Genomic DNA, 25,343 nt, shown 5'->3' on the forward strand with positions numbered 1-25,343 from the left:
TACATACTGCTGTAAAAGGGAATATATCTACGGAACCACAGATACATACTGATGTAAAAGGGAATATATCTACAGAACCACAGAAACATAATGCTGTAAAAGGGAATATGTCTACGGAACCACAGCTACATACTGCTGTAAAAGGGAATATATCTACGGAACCACAGATACATACTGATGTAAAAGGGAATATGTTTTAGGAACCACAGTTACATACTGCTGTAAAAGGGAATATATCTACGGAACCACAGATACATACTGATGTAAAAGGGATAATATATCTACAGAACCACAGAAACATAATGCTGTAAAAGGGAATATGTCTACGGAACCACAGCTACATACTGCTGTAAAAGGGAATATATCTACGGAACCACAGATACATACTGATGTAAAAGGGAATATATCTACAGAACCACAGAAACATAATGCTGTAAAAGGGAATATGTCTACGGAACCACAGCTGCATACTGCTGTAAAAGGGAATATATCTACCGAACCACAGATACATACTGCTGTAAAAGGGAATATGTCTACGGAACCACAAATACATACTGCTGTAAAAGGGAATATATCTACGGAACCACAGATACAAACTGCTGTAAAAGGGAATATATCTACGGAACCACAGAAACATAATGCTGTAAAAGGGAATATGTCTACGGAACCACAGCTACATACTGCTGTAAAAGGGAATACTGCTGTAAAAGGGAATATATCTACGGAACCACAAATACATACTGCTGTAAAAGGGAATATATCTACGGAACCACAGATACAAACTGCTGTAAAAGGGAATATATCTACGGAACCACAGAAACATATTGCTGTGCTGTAAAAGGGAATATATCTACGGAACCACAGAAACATACTGCTGTAAAAGGGAATATATCTACCGAACCACAGATACATACTGCTGTAAAAGGGAATATGTCTACGGAACCACAGCTACATACTGCTGTAAAAGGGAATATATCTACGGAACCACAGATACAAACTGCTGTAAAAGGGAATATATCTACGGAACCACAGAAACATAATGCTGTAAAAGGGAATATATCTACCGAACCACAGATACATACTGCTGTAAAAGGGAATATGTCTACGGAACCACAAATACATACTGCTGTAAAAGGGAATATATCTACGGAACCACAGATACAAACTGCTGTAAAAGGGAATATATCTACGGAACCACAGAAACATAATGCTGTAAAAGGGACTATGTCTACGGAACCACAGCTACATACTGCTGTAAAAGGGAATATATCTACGGACTCAAAGATACATACTGCTGTAAAAGGGAATATGTCTACGGAACCACAAATACATACTGCTGTAAAAGCGAATATATCTACGGAACCACAGATACAAACTGCTGTAAAAGGGAATATGTCTGCTGAACTACAGATACCTACTGTTGTAAAAGGGAATATGTCTACGGAACTACAGATACATACTGCAGTAAAAGGGAATATGTCTGTGGAACCACAGATACACACTGTTGTAAATGAAGGACGTCTGTGAAAACACAGGTTTGTTACTGAATAATAGTGTAAAATTCTGCCAGAATTATTTATCATTAGTAACTTTTTAAATAATAGAGTAATTCTGTAGCAACTAAAACAAGAAAATATCAATATAGCAACTACATCTTAATTCAAACTCAAAATTGAATATAACTGGGGCAAAATGTGAAGAAGGAGAATAAACCCAGGTGTTCCAGAAGAGTAAGCGCCTTCTACTTCATTCAAGACAACTGATTTTTAAATGTTGGTCATTTCAAGTAAATAATTCCATGTTCCTGAAATGATAATCATGTTCCAACAATTGAAACCACCGGACATTCTAACAACAGTAGAAATCACAAAGATTCTGTCATTGTCTACATGTGAATTTATTGATGTAATACAGTATTGTTAGTTTATAATAACACGGATTTAAAATGTTAAAACTATGACAATTAACAGATCTAAAAATAAATAATATGAATAATAGGAGAAAACAGGTCAACAAGTAACACAGAAATAGAAGATACAACAAACATAAAAATAATCTAAAAAATCAACAATGTAACAGATCATTCATACAATTCTGAATGAAGAATTTACAAAAGAAATTATTGAAGAATATACCCGCATAGTACATTGTTGAGAGTGGATAAGCTACATGACATTATATCAAAACAAAAGCAAGGATTAGACCCAGTTAGTAGGTTACAACCTATCGTATATTAGAACACAACTCTGTTATACATCAAGGCTGAATAATTATTAAAACATTAAGGAGATCCAGATTTCCTACCTCTAATACGTGTTACTGACCAAGTTGATATCTTGTCAGCTCATCCCGTTTCTAGTGATACTTCCACTAGTACTAGGGCTTAGTTTTGATGCATCAAATAAAATTAAAATCAAGTGAATATTTTTTTGGGTGTTTGGAAACAATGCAAAAAATTGCATCACACGACCAAGTACAATTCTATTCAAATAACAAAATATAGAGATATTCATTTGCATATTCTAGAAAAAAAAAAAAAAAAAAAAACAGATGTTGACAAATTGTATTAGTTGTGCATGAAGGAATGTCATATATTTTGGTGGGGTAAAACGAAAATAAATATATAGATATATTTAAAAAAAAACAAACAAACAAAAAAGAACAAAAAAACCATACACACACACACATACACACAGGAACATGTATCACAATATTATAAGTAGATGAAGAGAAATTATATAGCATTATTCTGCGTGATTGGCCCAGGCCTCTAACAATATCACGCCATTCTTTATGATTTCCTTTTTTACTTTCAATTTGTAATTATAAATAATAAAATTAAAGAAAAAAACTCAATCATTTGTGGCACTAGGTTTGATGACCTAAACAATGGACAATATTGTGTTATGTTAGTCTTGGCTGTCAGATCCGTTTAAAGGACAAAGGAATGTTACACAAAACATCTGGTTAACTTTAAGACAAATATTCAGAAAAGAATCTCCTTTAAAAATACAATCAACAAGGTAAACATTAAAAAAACTGATTGTGATATAACCAGTTAAACTTTTCTAACAGCAAACTGTTACAAATTTAACACAATACCATCTCAACTGACTTCAACAAGAAACATTGCACACAAAGGAAATTAAAAACAAAGCAATTATCTTTCAGATCACAAAGTGAATTAATCCCATTTACCAGCTTTTTGTCCACTGCACAGAACTAGGTAAACAGGTGAAGGTATACTATTCAACAGCCTCCAGTCAACTCTACACAACACAAAGTGAACCCTACCATTCATAAGCCTCTAGTCAGCTCTACAGAACACAAAGTGAAACCTACCATTCATAAGCCTCTAGTTAGCTCTACACAACACAAAGTGAACCCAACCATTCATAAGCCTCTAGTCAGCTCTACAGAACACAAAGTGAAACCTACCATTCATAAGCCTCTAGTCAGCTCTACACAACACAAAGTGAACCCAACCATTCATAAGCCTCTAGTCAGCTCTACACAACACAAAGTGAACCCAACCATTCATAAGCCTCTAGTCAGCTCTACAGAACACAAAGTGAAACCTACCATTCATAAGCCTCTAGTCAGCTCTACACAACACAAAGTGAACCCAACCATTCATAAGCCTCTAGTCAGCTCTACACAACACAAAGTGAAACCTACCATTCATAAGCCTCTAGTCAGCTCTAAACAACACAAAGTGAACCCAACCATTCATAAGCCTCTAGTCAGCTCTACAGAACACAAAGTGAAACCTACCATTCATAAGCCTCTAGTCAGCTCTACAGAACACAAAGTGAACCCAACCATTCATAAGCCTCAAGTCAGCTCTACACAACACAAAGTGAAACCTACCATTCATAAGCCTCTAGACAGCTCTACAGAGCCAAAGTGAACCCTACCATTCAAAAGCCTCTTGTCAGCTCTACAGAACACAAAGTGAACCCTACAATTCATAAGCCTCAAGTCAGCTCAACAGAACACAAAGTGAACCCTACCATTTATAAGCCTCAAGTCAGCTCTACAGAACACAAAGTGAAACCTACCATTCATAAGCCTCTGGTCAGGCCTACAGAACACAAAGTGAAACCTACCATTCATAAGCCTCTGGTCAGGCCTACAGAACACAAAGTGTATTCCTACTATTCAATAGCCTCTAGACCGCTGTTCTAAACACAAAGTGAACCAGCACAATTTACCATTTTTTGTCCACTGTACAGAATGAAGTGAACTTCTAGTATTGAACAGCTTCTAGTCTGCTGTAAATAACGAAAAATGAACTCCACCATTCATAAGTTTTTTGTCTGGTGTAAAGAACACTGAATCAAGCATAGTATGCACCAAAAAAATAACTAGTACTTAATGTTCAGATCTTCATCAATCTAATGTCATTACCTCTGCATTGTCACCATGATCTGAATGATTTGCCAGTTGAAAAAATAAAAAAACAATGTATTTGTCATTGCAATCTGAATACCTGCACCAGTAACAAATGAATAATATATTGTAAATAATTTTTGTGCTCTTGGCTTTTTAGGAAATGTAATGAAGACTTGTTATATGTCAAGACTGCCAACCATATCTCACTTGGTGCAAAATTACATCCTCAATTTTAATTTAACATCCTCATCAAGGTCTAGAAGAATGAGAGAATACAGCAATTTTCTATGTTCAAGGGCAACAACTCTGAAAACAAATGTTGAAAACCTGACCTGAATCCACTTGTTAAATAGCTACAAACCAAATTTTATTTCATTATCTTCATCTGACAAGTAGTATATAAGTGAAAACCAAATTATTAAGAAATGGTCTGCAAGGGGCAACACTATGTCCAGGCCATATCATAGCAGAGCATAAAACTTAAAATAAAAAAAATCTTATATAAGACACTATTGTGAATTTTTCAATAACATTCTAAGCTGATACAATATCTACATCAATTTTCTATTTGTTTATAAAAATATTTGAAATGGCTGAAAGGAAGAGAGGTACCTAGAATTTCATTCATGGATTTTTTTTCATTATTCAAAGACTTGTTGATAAAGTTTCAGATGTAATTGTTGTACCTTTTAATTGATGAAAACATAATATATTTATGACTTCTAAATATTGATTTCATGCAAAATATGTCATTGGGTGTTTTAAAGTAAAGATTAACAAGCAAGGACGACCATTTTCCAATATCATTTTAAGTCTATGTATAGAAGAAAAAAATTAAATGAATGGAAAACTTGACTTGTTGTGCTTTCCAGTCTTGTAAAACTTGTCATATTTTCCAGTCTTTTTAACTTTTTTCTATATTTGCTGGGCACAGAGAATTCACCACAATTTACATAATCTAGTAAGTAATATTGACAGTATGGTCCAATATTGGGACTGGATCCTAACAAACAAATGTTCGTTGGATGCGAATTAATAGAATAGATATGTGATCAATGAAGTAATAGCGACAGTGCGGACAAGCAAATTGTCAAATTTTTGAGGCAATCTGTCCCTTTATCTGGACACAAATATTATTACATAAATAAATTCACATACAGAAAACATAAAACAGATACAAACTAAAACTGAGAACGGTAGTGTAAATTTAGGTGTCTCGATAATTCCTTCGGCAGATGGACGCTGCAGGTGCCTTTATCAAGGACAAAAAACCATCTGATGTTGTTGCTTATATTTTTACAAGAACATTTCTTATTTTTAATCAAGCAATTCCTTTTTTTAGAGTAGGGCCGAGATGTACTGGTCAACTCCTTTCCTTGGAGTGTGACATGAAAAAAAAAAAGATTTCCTGGCGATCACATAAACGCTCAGTTGCTACAGTGCACAAGGTACCGAGATTTATATAAAACACTTTTGATATTTGAATCACCATCTTTCATACCAAAACTTAAGGTGGTTCTTATGTACCTTATTAAGTCATTCGGCATCCATCGGCCAAACGGATTATTAAGACACCTTAATTTACACCACTGGGTCTATTTTGTGTTCTATGTATGTGATGTAGTTAAGGTAATATTTGTATCTTGATAAAGGGGCAGACGGGCTCAAATGTTTGACAATTCACTTGTCCATACTGTCATTATCACTTTATTGATCATATTTATATGATTCCAACTTCTATTTTCTCACCTATCTATCTTCAGGCTATCTGGGTATCAGGGTATTCTGAAATCGTGGAAAAATTTACATTACAACAAACACACTGTAAACATACTTAATTTGGTGCAATCACAAATTAGCACAATACTTTCAGCGTGAAAAGTGCTACAGTGTGTACATTTAAAACATTATCATCTTCATTACCAAATATATTTACACAACTAAAACAATTCTAAACATGTTCCTGTATCAACATAATGTTAACCAATATATATATATATATATATATATATATTATAAACAAACCAACAACAAATCCAATAATTCACTAGTGGTGTTGCCCCTAGTGACAAACACTCTTGTCAGTACATACATAACATTTCCTTCTAGTCAGTCATTTTATGAAAAATAAGATACATTTTAAAACTGGGACAAAAATATTACCCCTTGTATGGTTTCAAAAACTAACACAAATGTTATAGAATTACAGAAACATCATTGTCATATTGCAGATATTTTTGCTTCAAATAAAATGTACAGATATATTGCTTGACCTTTTCACCAATCTCAATCCATACCCACTTTATTCAAAGAACATACAAATATATGTTGATTTAATAACATTCAGAAGATCAAAAGTCACCAGGCTTATTTATATTTATACAGCAGAAAGACATAAGGCTATCCTCCATGTCAAAGCAAATACGCATACAGGTATGTAGGCTAAATACCATCCCTAAGATTACAGGTATGTAGTTTAAATATCATCCCTAAGATTACAGATATGTAGTTTAAATACCATCGCTAAGATTACAGGTACGTAGGTTAAATACCATCGGTACGCTTACAGGTATGTGGGTTAAATACCATCACTAAGATTACAGGTATGTATGTTTAATACCATCCCTATGCTTACAGGTATGTAGGTTAAAAACCATCCCTAAGGTTACAGGTATGTAGTTTAAATACCATCGCTAAGATTACAGGTATGTAGGTTAAAAACCATCCCTACACTTACAGGTATGTATGTTTAATACCATCCCTATGCTTACAGGTATGTAGGTTAAAAACCATCACTAAGGTTACAGGTATGTAGGTTAAATACCATCCCTAAGATTACAGGTATGTAGGTTAAAAACCATCCCTAAGATTACAGGTATGTAGGTTAAAAACCATCCCTAAGATTACAGGTATGTAGGTTAAATACCATCCCTAAGATTACAGGTATGTAGGTTAAAAACCATCGCTAAGATTACAGGTATGTAGGTTAAATACCATCCCTAAGATTACAGGTATGTAGGTTAAAAACCATCCCTAAGATTACAGGTATGTAGGTTAAAAACCATCCCTAAGATTACAGGTATGTAGGTTAGATACCATCCCTAAGATTACAGGTATGTAGGTTAAATACCATCCCTAAGGTAAAACCATCTCATAGCATACAGGTAAACAGTATGTAGACTAGATATCATTCCTAAGCTTACAAGTGGTTAGGTTTAATACTATCTTATAACATACAGGCATGTAGGCTATACAACATCTTATAGCATACATAGCTCCATATTTCCACAAAATAGCCCCTACTATACAAGGAGACAATACTTGGGTGGTAAGGTCATGGACTTGGTAAAAAATAGCCCATGACTGCAGTAAAGTTGATCTTATCCATATAATGTTGCATAGCAGTAACTAATTCTATATTGTAAATAATTTGGTTGCGCATTAACTGTTATAGCACTATCATTTATCTCGTTTAAATTCACTCACTCAGATAGTGGTAATAAATAAAATAAAAAGTAAAATTATCACACTAACCTTCAAACACACTATCATGACACATCCATATATTTTCATACTAAAATACACAATATTGTAGAATTATCACAGGGCGTACAACATACATTAGTATCACACATCTACAAACCATAAATAAAAACAATGAGTATTTTGACATTTGATAACCTATTTTTTTTCTAATTTTCTATACAAATTACCAAGGAGACATAATTAAACAATGGTATACAGTTCATTTTTACCAGCTTTCAAGACATTTAACTGTCCTTTGGGTGGTTTGTTACAGATTTTCTGTCTCCATGCTTCATCCAATCCCCCAGTGCTGTCTCATTGAAAAATGTCAATGTTCTGTCCATTTCCTTTTGGATTTTCCCTAATGAAACTTTTAGTTTGAATTTAAATATCAGCACCATTTTTTTATATCTATATCTCAATGTTATCAATAAGACATCAATAAGCCGCATTTTTCAGTAAGTAATGAACTATATGCAACTGATTTTTGTTATTTTATCCAGTTGGGAATACAGCAAATATGAAAGAGTCACCAAAAATACCTAATGTACAGTTATGTTTCACTTTGATTGCAAATATGTTTACTTAAATATCTGCAAAAACATTTGAACCAACCACTTTTTCCAATATATTTACAAAGCTGAAATTTTACAGAAAAATCATCTCAAACAGAAAGCTTTTTTACCGGAATCTGTTGAATCTTGATGATAAAATTTCTCTAAACAACATATGAAGATTGGCTGTGGATAGTCAGCCTCAAAGAGTCAGTGTGTTTCACTATTTCCATAAAATCAGGCAGTGTAATTCTGTCAAGGTGAGAACATGTTCAGTAGAGGAACTTGTGCAAGGCAACATCAGTGTGGGTTTGATTGTTCCCCAATTTGTAAGTGTGTTGAACACATTGGGACTCCTTTGGTGTGACGGTTTGACACAGGGTCATTTAAACACTGGTAAGTTGTATAGGTTGTAGCCAGCCCTCTGTGTTACAGCAAGGTAGATATATACCACATGGTACACTGAAATATTCACACACGAGAATACAAATTTAAATTACCTAAATATAGAATATTCTAATAACATTTGAAAAATAGTGTCACACAAACTTTAGAGAGCCATCAAATATTCATTTGTCATCTCATCAAAATTTGAACTTAATAGAAAGTTGAATCTTAAATATCGACCTCACCAATACATACACATAATTACTGAAAGATGAAGTGAAATGAGTAGATCACAAGTATAAATGTACGACTAGGAAAATTTATCATTCAGTGAAGAGATTGAGGTCAAAACTGAAAACGACAAAACAAAGCTATGACAATGATTTTTTCTATCAATTAAGTGTGTGTAACAATAGACCTACCTCCTGGTATCAAACACAGGAACCCACCAATGAAGAAAACTAGACTATGCCACCCTGTGGGAATTCAACACGAGAACAGTCAAAAATATTAAATTCTTGTTAATCATGCAATTGCCTTATGAGTACTTAAAGGAAACACTTCTATCCTTTTTCAATGCATATATTCAATGTACTTTATATCAACTGTAACAATATGAAACAAAACATAATTTTTACTAACAAGCTCTTCATATCTGAAGATTTTGTGAAAAGTGAAGATTAAAACAAATACTGAAATAATATAGATATGTATATAATTAATCATAACAATAGAATTATTTTAAATACATGTGAATAATTAACACATTTGTCAATACTATATAATGCGATCTTTTTCAAAACCATGGATAACTGAAATCTCTCACTACATGTATTACAAATTCAAAGTAAGTTAAGATGAGCAGAGTAGTCTCCCTTGTCTTACCTCGCTGCTCAGATATGGTTATTGCAATGCCTGTAACAACCAGTGCTGAAAAGACATTAGCATAACATTACTATCTGCCTGTTGCCAATGTAAGTAACTTTCACAATGTCACAAAAATTGAATGCACTGAGTTATTATCAAACATCTTCATATATTGATTGTGACATCCCTAAAATCTGACGATGTGTATTCTTTACTAAAATCACACACCTAGTCCATGAATCATGTAATAAAGTTTATGAAGTATACACAACAAGGTCTAAATTGTAATTGATGGTTATTTTCTTAGTGTTGCATGACAACAACAGTGACCTCTATATGACCTCTACTTAATATGTGATCTACACATGTGACAAGATGACCCCTATAAGACTGTAAATGAGGCATGACAACCTCTACATGATACATATGTGATCTGTTTTTCCAAATGTGTTCAATGTGTGTTAATTCTTGAGTATCTGTCCTTGTGATCCTACTTACCAAGTCCAATCACAGTGAGAGCAAATGAGCCAGCCACTACCTTATAATTATCTCTGATCTTAGGATGTCGCCACCATCTGAAAAATAAAATCATCATCACCTTACACAGGGTAACAAAGCAACAGATCATTCATGTAAAATTGTTACAAGAAAGTTAGATAACCAAATCATGTTACAATCAATATCCCTGAGGTATATTTATAACAATACTATCTCCAACAACACAAGCATGCATAACCTATCCCTCAAAACTTAGAACTTTTTCACCTTTGTTCTGATAAAAGAATCATCTACGAGTGTTTAAAAATACTGCTTAAAATTTGATCCCAATACATGTACTGGTACTTCAATTTCACTTGTTGTAGGATACCAGGGATATAAAGAAGTTCCCAAACGATATCCATTGTTTATCATATTTATCAAATTCAATTTGGTTAATTTGAAAATTACCTAACCAGAGTCAGATAAACATAATGAACAACTGACCCGTGTTTGGGAACTTGTTTTTTCTATAACTTTTAAATACCAACAATGTAACAAGTTCAAATTTTCCCAACGCTGCAACTAAATACTGTGAACCACATTACTGCAGGATAAATTAAATTTTGTAATGAAGGAACAGCCATATCACATCTTAGATGACTGATTAAAGTTTATTCTAATACCAATAATATGCAGTGGCGTCTTCTCCTCGATTCTGATGACTCCGACGAGGAATTCAGTGGCTTTCTGCCATCCGATATCCGGGAATAAATGAACTTTACTGCTAGCTTGTGACTGACAACTGAATGCACTGTGTTTTATTAGCTTGACTTTCGTGAATTCCTAAGGACGATCTTTAATATGCATAGAGTTGTTACAAACTATTTCCAGTGCTTTGGTTGTTATGTATTCTGTTGTTATATCATTATTAAATGCTTCAAAATAAAATTACAATTAAATACTATTTTGTTTGTTTACTTTCTTGAATTATTAGAAAGTGTTTAGGCCTATGTATGCATAGAATCAATACTGGAGGAATTCGTCATTTTGTCCGCTACCTTCTTACGGAGGTCGGGAACACGGACAACGTAACTGATAGTACTCATACTGTACCTGAGCTCTTAAGGCTATAGACGTCAATAGCTTTACTGTACTAGCATATTTTCTATATACATGATTTTACACGATTCTCGACCCTAAAGCATGACTTACCTTTGGAAAATTATGGTGTGATTTTTTGCTCATGGTCAATGACTCGCCTATAAGCCGGACCCCTCCTCGGAGGTCGTAAATTTACTCCAGAAAATCTGGCTTATAGGTGAGTATATACGGTATATTTGTGCATAAAATAACTTTTAAAATGATGCAATAGTATGAAAAGCATAGTGTTTGCAGGTTTTCTTAATAGAATACTTGTTTAATCACTCTACAAATGAAAATGACACAGTGAAGTCAAATGACAAAGCTTGGACAGCTAAATACTTAACTAATCCCTGCCATATTTAGTTATCGGATGTTTCCTGGACATAGTAAGTGTGCAATTATTGTTGATGGTGATACCAAAAGTTCCCTTGCAGATTTTTTTCATTCAAGACACCACAAGGCAGACATATTTAAAAAGATTTTCAGGAAACGAAGCTGGAGTGATGAGTAAACATCACTGTCATGACACTGTACTGTTGACACATGTGATGATGGCATGGCTGGAGGACAACATGTGAGAACTGTTATGTGGTTGATGGGAGTTAAGCGTCAAAATGCATTATAATATACTTATTTTTTGTCTGGAAATCTACTGTTTAAAACAAATCATTAATTTGCAATCAGTATGTGTACATCCCAGATGTAATGCAGTGTGTTGTTTACAGATCATTTTATCAGTTACTGATAAAAGACAAGTGGTCCAAAATGAAATTTCATAGTTTTGTGTTTTGGATAGGGTTTATTTCTACGTTCTGTTGGAGACAATATACTAGCTAATTACTGGGCCTAGCCATGCCAGCAACCTCTCCACAAAGTATGATATTTCCTCACTAAATGATTAGTCAAAGGATTTCCAGCTTCTTTGTCTTTTAATTCCACGTTAAAACAGAATCTGAATCATCACAGGGAATTGTAGACTTCATACAGATCAGGACATGAACAAAAGCAGACAAAATCTTTGTATATGGTAACACTACTGTACATTAATCTGATTTATCTGCCATTGAATGCATGAATACCAGTTTTGTCAGAATTTTGGTGTTTGTGTTTGTGTCAATGAAGTATGGGTTTACTGGGTCTCTATACAAGCCGATGATTGTTATCATATTGATGTTTCTTCATTGACAGACAACAACAAAAATAAAGTGCTTGTTAAGTAGTCAGATTTCAAAGTTCAGAGGTTAACCAATCAGAGGCTTTGAAAGTGTTACACACTGTAGTGTGTAAAAAAAAAAAATCAATAATGCATTGCTGCAAATTTTATCATGTGGCATATTGGCTGTGAAACAGATGTATTAAAATAGAAAATTTATCTATATTACAACAATTGCAAAACAAGTTATTTCAACTTATACTTATCACTCTTGTTAGCCCGGATGTAAGCGCACATTGGCCCTTATTATGGGAGGAAACCAAAATACCTAGGGAAAACCCATGTGGTTGGGCAGGTGACCCCTTACGTTTTCATGTCTGTTCCGGGAATCAAACCCCAGTCGGCTAGATGAAAGGCGAGTACCTTACCACTGCGCCAAACGACCTCCCTTACAGATGTAGTTATGGGATAATAACAGTAAAAATTTACCTGCTGCCATCAGAGAATGATCTTGTTGACACACGTGTATCATCTGACCAAGTACTGGAGAGGGAATGTGTTGAACGGGTGGTAGCCAGCTTAGAATTCCTGTAACACAAGGAAATTTTATGTCAATTCTCGAGACTTACAGTATTTAACAAACATGAATAAAGACAACATACAAACCATTCTTCAGACCAATGATATCTTAAATGTTGATATCTGGTGGTATTGTTAAGGCTTATGCAAAACTAAGATGTGGAAAAAAGGCTTAGGAGACTTATGTCAGTGTAATCTGTAGTTCACACATTTCTATATAAATAACAATGCCGGATCTTTTATCATTTTTTTTTAATCACACTTAAGAAATATCTATCATTTCATATACAACTCTGTTCATGTACAAATATGCTATGTAGAAATACAAATCAGAGGATAAAGGATGATAATTTGAACTCTAATAAACAAAAGACGTTTTATCACTATGTGGAGAGGATAGTACTCTTTATAATTACCTTTTCATTACTCTTTATCATTAACTTTGCAGTCTCTTTATCATTACTTTTTCAGTACTCTTTATCATTACCTTTTCAGTACTCTTTATCATTACCTTTGCAGTCTCTTTATCATTACCTTTTCAGTACTCTTTATCATTACCTTTTTTACTTTTCAGTACTCTTTATCATTAACTTTTCAGTACTCTTTATCATTACCTTTTCAGTGCTCTTTATCATTACCTTTTCACTACTCTTTATCATTAACTTTTCACTACTCTTTATCATTACCTTTTCACTACTCTTTATCATTACCTTTTCAGTACTCTTTATCATTAACTTTTCACTACTCTTTATCATTTACTTTTCAGTACTCTGTATCATTACCTTTTCACTACTCTTTATCATTACCTTTTCAGTACTCTTTATCATTAACTTTTCACTACTCTTTATCATTTACTTTTCAGTACTCTTTATCTTACCTTTTCACTACTCTTTATCATTAACTTTTCAGTCTCTTTATCATTACCTTTTCAGTGCTCTTTATCATTTACTTTTCAGTCTCTTTCTAATAACCTTTTCAGTACTCTTTATCGTTACCTTTTCACTACTCTTTATCATTACCTTTTCAGTACTCTTTATCATTACCTTTTCAGTACTCTTTATCATTAACTTTTCACTACTCTTTATCATTATATTTTCAGTACTCTTTATCATTACCTTTTCAGTGCTCTTTATCATTACCTTTTCAGTGCTCTTTATCATTACCTTTTCAGTCTCTTTATCATTACCTAAACTGAAATATCCTCTTTCAGATATATCAGCACGACATAGTGGTCAAGTACCTGTACATATTTCTGAACCACAATTTGATGCGATAGATCATGCAAGATCATAAGTTCATCACATTGAGATGTACAGAGTGTCTCCCTTCATATGTTTGATATCCTATTATAAACTCAATGTATCATATATTATTGTGTGTGCTCATTCAAAGGTTTAAAAATATCAACTATTTTTATGTACTCTTATACTCTATAGAAGTACATTTACATAAAGTACTACAGTTGTAGATGAAAACAGGTGTACATACCCAGCATCTTTTGATCTTGATTCTTTTGAGTGTGTTGATTTTTTAGAGTGTTCATCTTCATCATCCTGTAGCAAAAAAAAAATGTATATATATATATATATATATATATGAATATGTATAGCCAATTACATCACTGATAGATTGGAAATAACTGATTTTATCAGCAACTTGTATACAGTATACCTTCAAGCTTATCAATACTTTTCTATGTTCTGTTCACTTTTTATATCAGTCTGGAGTCAAGAAACAAGGTTCATAGACTTATATAACAATGAGAAAGTAAATTGAACAAGCTGCACATTTACGTTTCACTGATCATTTGTCTGATGAAGGTGAAAACGTAGTCTTCAATTTGCCTGCATACATAATATTCTAAATGGTTGTATTTGTGATAAATGAAAATCTGTTCACATTCTATTGAGATATTTGTCTTCCGATAAACAAGGCCAAGGCATCAGATATGGGTTTATTGTTTGATAAATTTGGTACTATATAGTATTCCATTTCTTCTTCTGTTAAATTGATTGAATTTGAAGATCAAGAAAATCAATTAATGATCTCTTAGTTTACACATGTGTTGTTTATAGAAATATCAGTGTTCTATATACTGTATGACTTCACTTCAATCATTAATATCATTGCATGAATTTGAAAATGACTGATATTATCCAACAGCATTTTAACATGATTAAGGTAAATAAATGTCAATTATGAAAGGGTTATTGCCTAAACTTGATCTTTTAAACATATGGACATGTATACGTACATCAATATGCAATACATCTACTGAATAGTTATAGTCCAGTTTCATTATTACTACATTGTGATTGTAATAGCTCTACAGAGCTTATGTGTAATGACTTTGCAGCACAGGACACAACAGAAAACATCTTGTACCCTATTGTTATATCTGTGTGTATGTGATGGTGATTTTTAACTATACATTTATATATCTAAATGCAAGAAAAAGACAGTGACATTATTATCTGTAAACAAGGACGAGTTTAAAAAGGTTTCACATAACTAACAATTGGTTTTCATATACAAAATTACAGAAGTACGTTAACCATATTATATAACTATCAATCGCCTATACTAACCATACACCTACAGTTACACCTTACGAAGGTACATGTACGTATATCCGTATGTGACCTATTGATTAATGACAAGGACACTGTATTGTTGTAATGACTACAATGGCAATAATTTACTATAAAATATGTCTAAATGTCAAATTCTATCAGAAATTGTGTGTCTGCAATCACGACAGGAATGCAAAAATAGTATCTTTGTGATATGACCATGAAATGTTTCCGGCAAAATGTCATCATTTGTAAAAACAGGGTTTCGATAATTCTCCGCAATACACAACTGTATACAGTTTACTGACTGGAGGGCGGATCTTCGGTCCTGTCCTCAGTGGAGCTGTCTCTTTGGTGGACCCGTAGAGGCGTATCTTGTCATCATCTTCCGAATCAAACGCGTCATCTATTGAAAATGCTCCAGTAGACATTGTCAACATACAGTTGTCATTTTTTTCTTTTCCGAGATTCAATTATCGCTTAAGCAACGAAAAAAAGTCTTCACATTTCCTCAAATATATCTAGCAAAATATGTAAGTGGATGACATTATCTTAAGATTTAGAAGAGAGTGGTAAATTCTTCTCGCTCTCATATTCAGACCACAAACTTTTACCTATGATAATATTTTGTTCTTTTTCTTTTTGTATTTTTTTCCTCAATGATATAAGCGACGTTTTGCTTGGGCATCGTACATGCGTCCTGTCAAACTTAGAAAAGATGCCGACATTTGTTGTCTATACCAATTTGCCGACAATACCAGATGCGGACCAGTTTCTTCGGGATGCATCAAAATTTGTTGCAGATAGGTTAGCAAAACCAGAAAAGGTAATACTTTAAATGTAGCTGATGCACTGCGATCTTTTGGTTTGTTTGAGTTTGATGGTGGGCCGATATTTTGGGGTAAATATTCACATTTATTATGCTGTAATTGGTCCTCCTCCTCCTACAATACTTGTCACTGGAACTTCATACTTTAGATATGGATTTACCAAGATGAGTTTTTGTGTCGTGTATCAATAGTACATGTGGGTCACTCTGATCTATTTTTTTTAAACTTTGACCTATATCAAAGTAAAAGTTTGTCAGGGTTCTGTCTTCTACACTCTTAGTCACTTAAACTTAACGCTTGGTGTATGGGTGTACCTTGGTGTGGTGATGTGTTGATAAGAAACTGTAATTCGCAAAATTGTCTGCTCATTATTTATTAGAATGATCAATAAAATGTAATGTTGATAACAGCATGATAAAAACAGCAGAAAAAAACAAGTCTCTGCTTCAGTTCGATTCTTCTGTAATATTAGCTACAGACGAAAGGCATTCGTCTGCAATATATAAAAAACAGCATTCAATAGAAACACAGGTAATAATGCACCTTTATCAAATTAAAATGAAAGTTTGAGAATTATTATTATTTTGATCATCATCATACAATTACATTAATGGTCACATCTCGCATATGATTACATATGCATTGTCATAAGTTACATCGAGAAACAGTGTGTATCAACATGACCTATGTCAACAGTAATCAGAACAGTGTTAACAAAACTCACCCTAAGTAAGTTAGACAAGACATAATAGCAAAGTCCTTCTTCGCTTCACAATAAATCTTGCTAAGATGAACACCTGAGATGGACAAACAATCTTTTTAATCAGAATCTTACGATATATGAAAAATACAAGAATAAAATTCAGTAACTTCCGAGATTCGAACCTCGGCTATGAGAATTAAAAATCATCTCAAATTACAGCACCACGACCATATCCATTACACTATCGCAGACATTTAATGATAATGATTATCAAATAGTAATGAAGTGAATATACTAATAGACACTTATAATTACATATAGGTAGATACAGGTAAAATATTAATTGACAGCAGTGATCACAAATACATTAAGTTGTGTTAACACGTACTTTTCATATTCCAGGTATAATTATTCATAGTAAATCATAAACAGATATATTACTTAGAAGTCGAATTGCTAACTCAGATGTTTGGAATCAGGTACTAAACGTCTGCTGTCAAAACTCGAACTGCCAGATCAATCACAAAGAAATTGATTTGAACTGATTGCTGAAATTCGATTGGTCGGCGCAGTACGTTTTATTCTGTGAATAAACTTTGAATCTTTTATCTGAATTATGTACGTGTTGTTACATATACTGAGCCTATCCATAGAATATAATATGATTTTAACAATAATAATAATTAATATCATTGATGTACATGTAGTGTTAACCTACATTGTACATTTGTATCATGTGGCTGCCATGTGACATAGACAATATCTATATAGCATTATATTGATAAAATATTAGGGAGTGAATATCAACAAGGAAATACAAATGATGTACAATTCACCATGTTACATTAAGTTATCATTTTTTTCAGTCTAGTTTGACAGTACTTCTATATGTGAAAGAGGTCTTAGGGTGCTTTCATGTAAGCAATTGAAATGGTTGGACCAGTTGAACCTGCAAGAAAAATGCCAGTTTGAGGGGTCCAGCTGTATCTGTCCGAAACTAATTTGCTGAATATCATTAGTTTTTAGAATTTCAGCATAAAAGTAAGGTCACCGCATTCACATATTTCTGTGATCATTGTGCTATAAAGTGTGAGTGAAATGGATGGTATCTCAATTGAGTTAAATTATTTATGGTTGACAAGAAATTCTGAAACTAGGCATTTTGAATGCATTGTTTTATCATTGACAATGGAATAGTTTCATGACACTTTCATGGCCTGAAACATTACAACCTGGTTGCATAAAAGCATCATGTAATATTTTATTGACAGGAAGTGTGCTGTACACAGCAAATCTAATTTTTGGGAAAATTCAATGTGATTTATGGAATTAATTTAAGGCGTCATTTGAAATTTGAATGGAATAATTAGGTAACTGTAGAATTAAAAAAAATTTTTTTTAATCTGACCCCAAAAAAATACCTGCGCAGTATACCCGAGTGCGCACTATACCTGCAAATTTACGGTAATAAGTTATACATTTCTGAGGTTTGAAGTTTGTACTTTTGAGTATGTCAATTAAATAAATTATGCACCACCTCTGTGAAATTAAATTCTTGTTTTTGTGTTCTTTATCCTATTAGATAATTCATGGGAGAAAGCAATATTAAGTTTCATATTTATGTATTACATTGCAGTTTGTGACTGTACGTGTTCACCCCAACCAGCTTATGTCTCATGGAGGTTCAACAGATCCCTGTGGTAGTGTAGAACTGTACAGCATCAACCTCGGTACAGACAAAAATAATGAACATACAAAGGCCATTGGAGACTTTATTGCTGATAAATTGACGATTCCAAGAGACAGGTACTATTAGTGAATATAGCTATTAAAAAAATATCCCCTTGACCAACAGTTATGAAGTGTACTATACATTTATTGTCCTACTGTTGAGAAACATGATTATTTTCATGATTTTTTTTCCATGAAATTATTCATGCTTTGGTTGAATTGGGAGCAAAACAAGATTAGTTGATTGATGGTAAACATCATTTGTGTGTCATTTGGTTGGTTTATGTCAAAGAGCACTCTAAAGTAAACATAGCAAGTGACTTGCAAAATGGACAAAATTGCACAAAGAGCAGTGATTCAATATTTGCATAAGATAGGTTTAGCGCCTAAGGATATCCATATTGATAAGATAGCAACACTAGGGAATGATGCCCCTTCATATGCTACAGTGAAAAGGTGGGTGGTGGAATTAAAGCGTGGCAGGCAGAGCTTAAGGGATAAGGCCTGTCTTGGAAGGCCTGCCACTGTTGCAGCCTCAGAAATGGTCAATAAAGTCCATGATATTATCATGGCTGACAGGTGAGTTACAGAGAGATATATATCCAGTACAGTTGGGATTTCATTGGAAAGAGTACATTCAATTCTTACAAGCTCTCAGCCTGTTGGGTACCAAGACTTATGATACTAACCAGTTGATCAGAAGCACACCAGGTGGACTTTGTTGCATGCTCATCCAAACCATTTAGAGGCAAATCCTACCAAACAACAGTCTAACCAGTGCAGGTACCTGATCTCGGTTTTCTGGGATGCTGATGGTATTCTGATGGTAGATTATAGATTATCTACAAAAGGGACAAACAACCAATGACACATGTAAGAGAAAATATTAAACTCGAAGCACTGCGGAAAACACTGTAAAGATGTGTTGTTCCACCAGGGCAGTGCCTCAGTTCATAAGTCTGTCATTGCCATGACTACCATTTACAATTGTGGCTTTGAATTTATTGTACATCCACCTTATTTGCCTGATCTCTTTCAGTCAGACGATGATGTCATACCTGCAGTTGAAGACTTTCTGAACGGTCAAGAAAAGAAATTCTTTAAGATAGATAGATACTGAAGGGGATTATGTTGAAAATGATACAAAATGTCCCCAAATATCCCTTTTACATGAGTGTCATTCACAATAAGAATGTTTCCTGGGTGTCACTGTTAGAGAAAAAGCCAGTGAAAGTGAATGAGGATACAAGTGAAAGGTTGTATTATGGCAATATTCAAGATCTGAAAGATGTGCACAGAATTTAATAATGCATTGGGTAAAAAGGGAACTTCAGTATGATTGGTAAATATTGTATATGGTAAATGTAGTGTTTGTCACTCAGCTGATGGAGCATACTTGTTTGGCTTAGGAGGTAGAGCAATCAAGGTTATCGCGTCCGAGTCCGCGGTTCTCTTTCTGTAGAGCACTTGGCAGGAACGTGTATTTTCCCCAGTTTATACAGTGAATAGTAAAAGTGAAATATGATATATGTTAAACAGCATTTTCTCTTTTCTTTTGTAGATTTTATGTGAATTTTAATAGCCTGGAAAGGATAGATGTTGGAATCGATGGCAAAACATTTGCTTGACCACTTCAACTTCTGAGTAATGGTTTGTAGGAGTTACCTCCCTTCCACTTCACCTGCACCTGACTAACAACCTTGAGCCACTTGCAAATCATCTCATTGTGTTGGTTTGTGAACTAATCCGTCATTCAAGTATGAAGAGTACAGTGCCACATGGAACAGTTGTTTATTATTTCAAAATTGAAGCACTCTTTACACAATGTATGGTTGAATCACTATTGTGACACTTTACAATTTATCAATATCATGTAATGTACTAGACATTTAACAAATACGCCAGCGTACATTGGTGACTGAAGGCAGTCATTTGCTTTTGCAAGTCATACCCATGTTATTTGAATTAAATAAAGATTTTCTAAACATGAATTGATTTCTTCATTTTTGTTTTATTATAATGACTGTAAATCGTCTCTGTTCTGTTGTAAACTATCAACCTACATATTCAGAGCCCCTTACTCTGTACACTGTGATTATCACAGCAGTGGTCCTTTTGGCTAATATCTGCACTGCTGCTTCATATAACTGTTCAGTGAGATTCAGTAGATTCATATTGGTTGTTCTTAACACTACTGTTTATCAGCAAATTTTGCTGTTTATAAGAACAAAGGAAATGGTAACATTTCTAGCAGGGATGAATAATATTGGGGCACAGTATACGTCCTTTTTCTAAGAACTAGCTTTAATATATCTATTGTAACACAGTAGGCGTAAACACACATACTTGTTTGTAATAGCCACGTTTATTACATGTTGAATAATAATGATGTTACATGTACAAAAGCAACATCTTATCAACATACAGAGTTCATATACTTGTACTTCACATTGTGTCTCTTATCAGAACTGTCCATCTGGTGGGCTCCCCCAAGGCTGTCTCTGACCGTGCAGTCGGGTGTCCAAACCCCTTCTCTCCCTATCCCCAGAATCTAGCTTCTATTTATCTCCTCTTGACCGATTCTGTCCCGCTATCCCCTTACACGGACTTCACTTGTTACTAGTTGATACGATTGCTGAAGTATAGCCACCTGTACTCGAGGTGCAAGGTTGAGATTCCTCCTGCTAATTTGTTTCTTGAAATATACCCTAATAATTTCTCCACCACTAGGTGGCCACTGTCTGAACGGTAAATTACATAAGTTTAATTATCAAGGAAGTGGGGATAGTCTCTACTTAATTAACTGGCCGAAGCTGTACACCCACTGATCAGATTCTCGTGGCCCAGACTACACCAACCTAAGTGTATATATGCAAGTAATTATCCACACCCCTGTGAACTACCTATATGTGTTTTATTGATATACTATTGAACATTAAACGAACTATTGTTTAAGCTATCTTATTTCAACCAATCCCATATGAAAATCCAGATGTGTTACGCTAAACCCTATTTTGTTACACTATACTCCGAACTTATCCTTTTGTTTTTTCTTAACAAGATATAAAAAATACCTTCAGACGACATCTACTTAACCAAACAGCCTACAATTGCTATATTAGACTGGTAGGTTTCTGGGATGAATATGTAATACAGAGTCATTTAATCTCGTTTACAGTGAAAAACAAACCTCCAGATAGTGAGCGGCAACACATGACGAATTTTAGCTAAGCTGAACCACAGTTAATTTTTCTTATAAGCAAATTCTTTTCACTAATCAGAATCCTTAGAATTATGTAGTTTGGCTGGAAGGGTCCTCTACTGATACCCAACAAAAGTGGAGAAATAAAATTATCTTTACCCATATTTCAGGCAGCGAGGATCGAATTACAGTTGAAATCTTCAAACAACTTCTGATTAGCCGCAGTGTCCAGAATCACGATATTTGGTCGTCACACGTTCCTATAATGAAAGCGAACAAAGTGTGTGAAAAGGGACAATCTCGATTATACGCATGTTATGATAGGTCTAATTTGTTTAAAGCTTCAGACGACTTCTGATTAATCAAGACAAAGATTCGTGACAGTTAGGAGGTAGGTTCCTGTGACGGAGGCGAACAAAGTTTGCAATTGAAACAAATAGCAATTGATATATTTTAAGGTCAGGGGAGTTAAATCTGTTCAAAGCTTCGAATGACTTACAATTAACTTAAGTGTCTAGAATCATGTTATTGAAATGGTAGGTTTTTGGATGAAGTCAGATAATTTTTGTGGGAAGAATGACCTTGACTTAATTTCGAGGTCACAAGAGTCAAATTTGCCAAACCTTCCAAACATTTTAAAACCGAATACACAGAATCATGATATATGGCTGATAGGTTCCTGAAACGAAGCTCAATAAAGTTTCAGAAAAGAAATTAAATTCCATTCAAGGTCACAGAGGTCAAATAATAAAAAAAAATCTTTAAATGACTCCATCTCATTAGTAAAGACTTTGAATGTCAATTATTTGAAATGTGAATAGCATTGAATACCAGATAAACATTCGCCTTGGTGAAGATGTATTTCTGTATTACATTGTACATGTTTTAAATGTTTAAATGTAAATTCGTATAAGAAATGAATACGCACTGAGAGTCTAGCTCCCTTAATATGAAATCACAATACTTGGAGAACCTCGAATTATTGGTTTGTTTCTGTTTTCTGAATTCCTCATAATCATGACAACTTTCAGGTCTCAATCAGTAACCTAATAAAGCTGTACCAATCTTCAGACTTAAGAAAAAGTTAACAATGGAATTCTATAATTTATATCAAATTTCCACTGTACAAATTTATGAGGCAGTAATACCAAGGGAAAGTCTTCTACATATATTAATTAGTGTTTACTGTTAAATCCAATTTGTTTGTCATTGACGATAAAGAAAACAGTCTCCGTGGTTTCTTCATTGGAGATAAGCGTTTCTCTGACAGAAAACCACGATTTAGTAGCAAAATGGTAACCAGGGCACGTGGGTAATGAGATTAATGTTCCGAACAGATTGGTACATGATATTAAAAGACATTCCACCAATAGTTGAAGCGAGCCACGTATAAGTAGGAGTGCTTAGAGTGTAGAGTGGAGTAGTTGAGGGTCACTTCTGAAACCTTCGGCGTGTCCTGTCTTAAGTTACAAAACATCCTGTTGTACACTCGCGCACTAACGAGCTCACGAACAACGCACTTACTATTCAGTTGTCGCGGTGGCATGTTGACACTCAAACATTCCTGTGCATTCCACATTGTCTAGCCCTAGTTGATTAATATAAGAATATGAAAATAAGAAGAAAGAACACAAATTAATATTGTACACCGTTTGTAGATATGTTACAGTGTCAGCGAGACTTGTCGGTTTATCATGCCAAATTGTACATCTGTACAACAGAAACACCCTAGCGTTGTGTGAGGATCCATGCCAGAATTGGGTAGGACAAGAACTTATTATACATTAATAACGAAGTGTGTACTGGGGTTACGGCATGGTAAAGGAAGTCTCATTTATTTCTGAATGGTAGCCGACACGTGGTATGTTTAACAGTGACTATTGACACGTGATCTACAGAACCCGACACAACAAGTTGTGTAACTCGGTTCGTTCCACATACACCAGGGCCCTCATATGTCTGCAATTGCATGAACAACCTAGTCTGTTATTTTCTTTTCATGTACATCAAATATAATTGATTTACAATTTAAAACCATCGTTTATCTGTTATATTTTCCCCACCCCGAAATTATCTTAAATCGTTAAGATATTAGGTACACGTATATGTAAAATTTATCTACTGAAACTAGAAACGAATTTCTATAAGGAAAGACGAGAGAAAAATATATAGAACATATGTGTCCTAAGCACTTTGGTTTTGTGAAACAAGTTTATATAAGCGCACGTGGGGTGTTACTGTGGGAGGATGTTCATGTTCTCCAGGACGTCCAGGTGAAATGCAAGTGCATTACTACTGCGCTAACGACCATCCGACTATTGTTAAAAGTAAATAGATTTATCGACTATTAAAGGTCACATAATACATTATCGATGGAATTTCAAGTTTCCCATATAAATAGGCATTAGGGGATTCGAATGCTAAAAATATAATCGCCTAATTTGCATCTTATTCAGTCAGTGTGACAAGTTCGATCGGATACGATTTCCCTAATTAGCTATATAATCGAACATTTTCGGAAGTCAGTGGAGTACAGTATTTAAATTTGTTCTTTTTTCATTTCTTTCGAAAAATTGTTTTCCTCAGTGTTAAACACCTTTAAAAATCAGGAAATGTTGACAGATTGGCGACATATTACATTGAATGGTTGACTGGTGGGCAGCTGTAGAAAAAAAATTAATACATTTTCGTTTTAAATATGTGTATTACCATCTAAAGTCTTGTTATCAACAAACAATTAGGAATTAGTGATATTTATCACGCTTCATACTGCTCACGTGCATTGTTAGACTGACGTAAGGAAGTAAACTGCAGGATGTGTTTCCTCCAAAAGCTGCCCCCTCCTACATGAAACAGCTGTTGATAATAACAGTCTTCCCGTCCCTCCCACTGTATCTGGCACCTGTACGATATTCGAGTTAATAAACCGATACAGCGACATAGAATCGTAAATAGTTACTGGTATATTGCACGCTGTAGTTGGCATTAGATCACATATTGTTTACATCTTATGTCAATACACGTAAACGGCGTTTCGGAAGCTTGCTCCATATTGGAAACAATGATAAGGAGACATATCCTTCCTGTAACGTATAGTTCTACACATGTTAGTTGCACTTACACGCAGGTACACAAACACACACACACACACATACACTAAACACAAATTGTTTATCTGAACAGAAACAATATGTTGTAAGTTAAAGGCAGGAACCGGTTTT

General features: G+C 34.2%; 3 protein-coding genes across 3 annotated transcripts; 2 read left to right on the forward strand and 1 right to left on the reverse strand.

Annotated features, from left to right (window-relative positions):
• Positions 1-1,392: 1,392 nt before the first annotated feature.
• LOC132555682 (uncharacterized) lies at positions 1,393-3,910 on the forward strand. The gene is made up of 2 exons (XM_060220037.1): positions 1,393-1,464; positions 3,257-3,910. The coding sequence occupies exons 1-2, from the start codon at positions 1,393-1,395 to the stop codon at positions 3,908-3,910; spliced, it is 726 nt and encodes a 241-aa protein (XP_060076020.1).
• A 4,318-nt stretch (positions 3,911-8,228) lies between these two features.
• LOC132555706 (transmembrane protein 134-like) lies at positions 8,229-16,087 on the reverse strand. Its single transcript, XM_060220069.1, has 7 exons — positions 15,965-16,087; positions 14,572-14,636; positions 12,994-13,092; positions 10,227-10,303; positions 9,747-9,791; positions 9,284-9,337; positions 8,229-8,936 (listed from the first exon to the last, which is right to left on the reverse strand). Exons 1-7 carry the CDS (start codon positions 16,085-16,087, stop codon positions 8,857-8,859), a joined length of 543 nt encoding a protein of 180 aa, XP_060076052.1. The 3' UTR covers positions 8,229-8,856.
• A 249-nt stretch (positions 16,088-16,336) lies between these two features.
• LOC132555690 (macrophage migration inhibitory factor-like) lies at positions 16,337-20,911 on the forward strand. The gene is made up of 3 exons (XM_060220046.1): positions 16,337-16,482; positions 18,826-18,995; positions 20,482-20,911. The coding sequence occupies exons 1-3, from the start codon at positions 16,375-16,377 to the stop codon at positions 20,546-20,548; spliced, it is 345 nt and encodes a 114-aa protein (XP_060076029.1). The 5' UTR covers positions 16,337-16,374; the 3' UTR covers positions 20,549-20,911.
• The last annotated feature ends 4,432 nt before the right edge of the window (positions 20,912-25,343 follow it).

Source organism: Ylistrum balloti, unplaced genomic scaffold (genome assembly GCF_031769215.1).
Source record: "Ylistrum balloti isolate Yb309-2 unplaced genomic scaffold, AGI_CSIRO_Ybal_v1 Utg370510, whole genome shotgun sequence".
In the NCBI taxonomy this organism is placed as follows: Eukaryota; Metazoa; Mollusca; class Bivalvia; order Pectinida; family Pectinidae; genus Ylistrum; species Ylistrum balloti.

Excerpts from the sequence above, each read along its gene's own strand:
- LOC132555690 (XM_060220046.1), top strand. The coding sequence starts at position 16,375 with ATGCCGACATTTGTTGTCTATACCAATTTGCCGACAATACCAGATGCG. Across the intron at positions 16,483-18,825 it reads GGTTAGCAAAACCAGAAAAG|TTTGTGACTGTACGTGTTCA; the intron begins GTAATACTTTAA and ends ATTACATTGCAG. Across the intron at positions 18,996-20,481 it reads TTGACGATTCCAAGAGACAG|ATTTTATGTGAATTTTAATA; the intron begins GTACTATTAGTG and ends TTTCTTTTGTAG.
- LOC132555682 (XM_060220037.1), top strand. The coding sequence starts at position 1,393 with ATGTCTGCTGAACTACAGATACCTACTGTTGTAAAAGGGAATATGTCT. Across the intron at positions 1,465-3,256 it reads AACTACAGATACATACTGCA|CCTCCAGTCAACTCTACACA; the intron begins GTAAAAGGGAAT and ends ACTATTCAACAG.
- LOC132555706 (XM_060220069.1), bottom strand. The coding sequence starts at position 16,087 with ATGTCTACTGGAGCATTTTCAATAGATGACGCGTTTGATTCGGAAGAT. Across the intron at positions 10,304-12,993 it reads TCATTCTCTGATGGCAGCAG|ATGGTGGCGACATCCTAAGA; the intron begins GTAAATTTTTAC and ends TTTATTTTTCAG. Across the intron at positions 9,792-10,226 it reads TCTCACTGTGATTGGACTTG|CACTGGTTGTTACAGGCATT; the intron begins GTAAGTAGGATC and ends ATGTCTTTTCAG.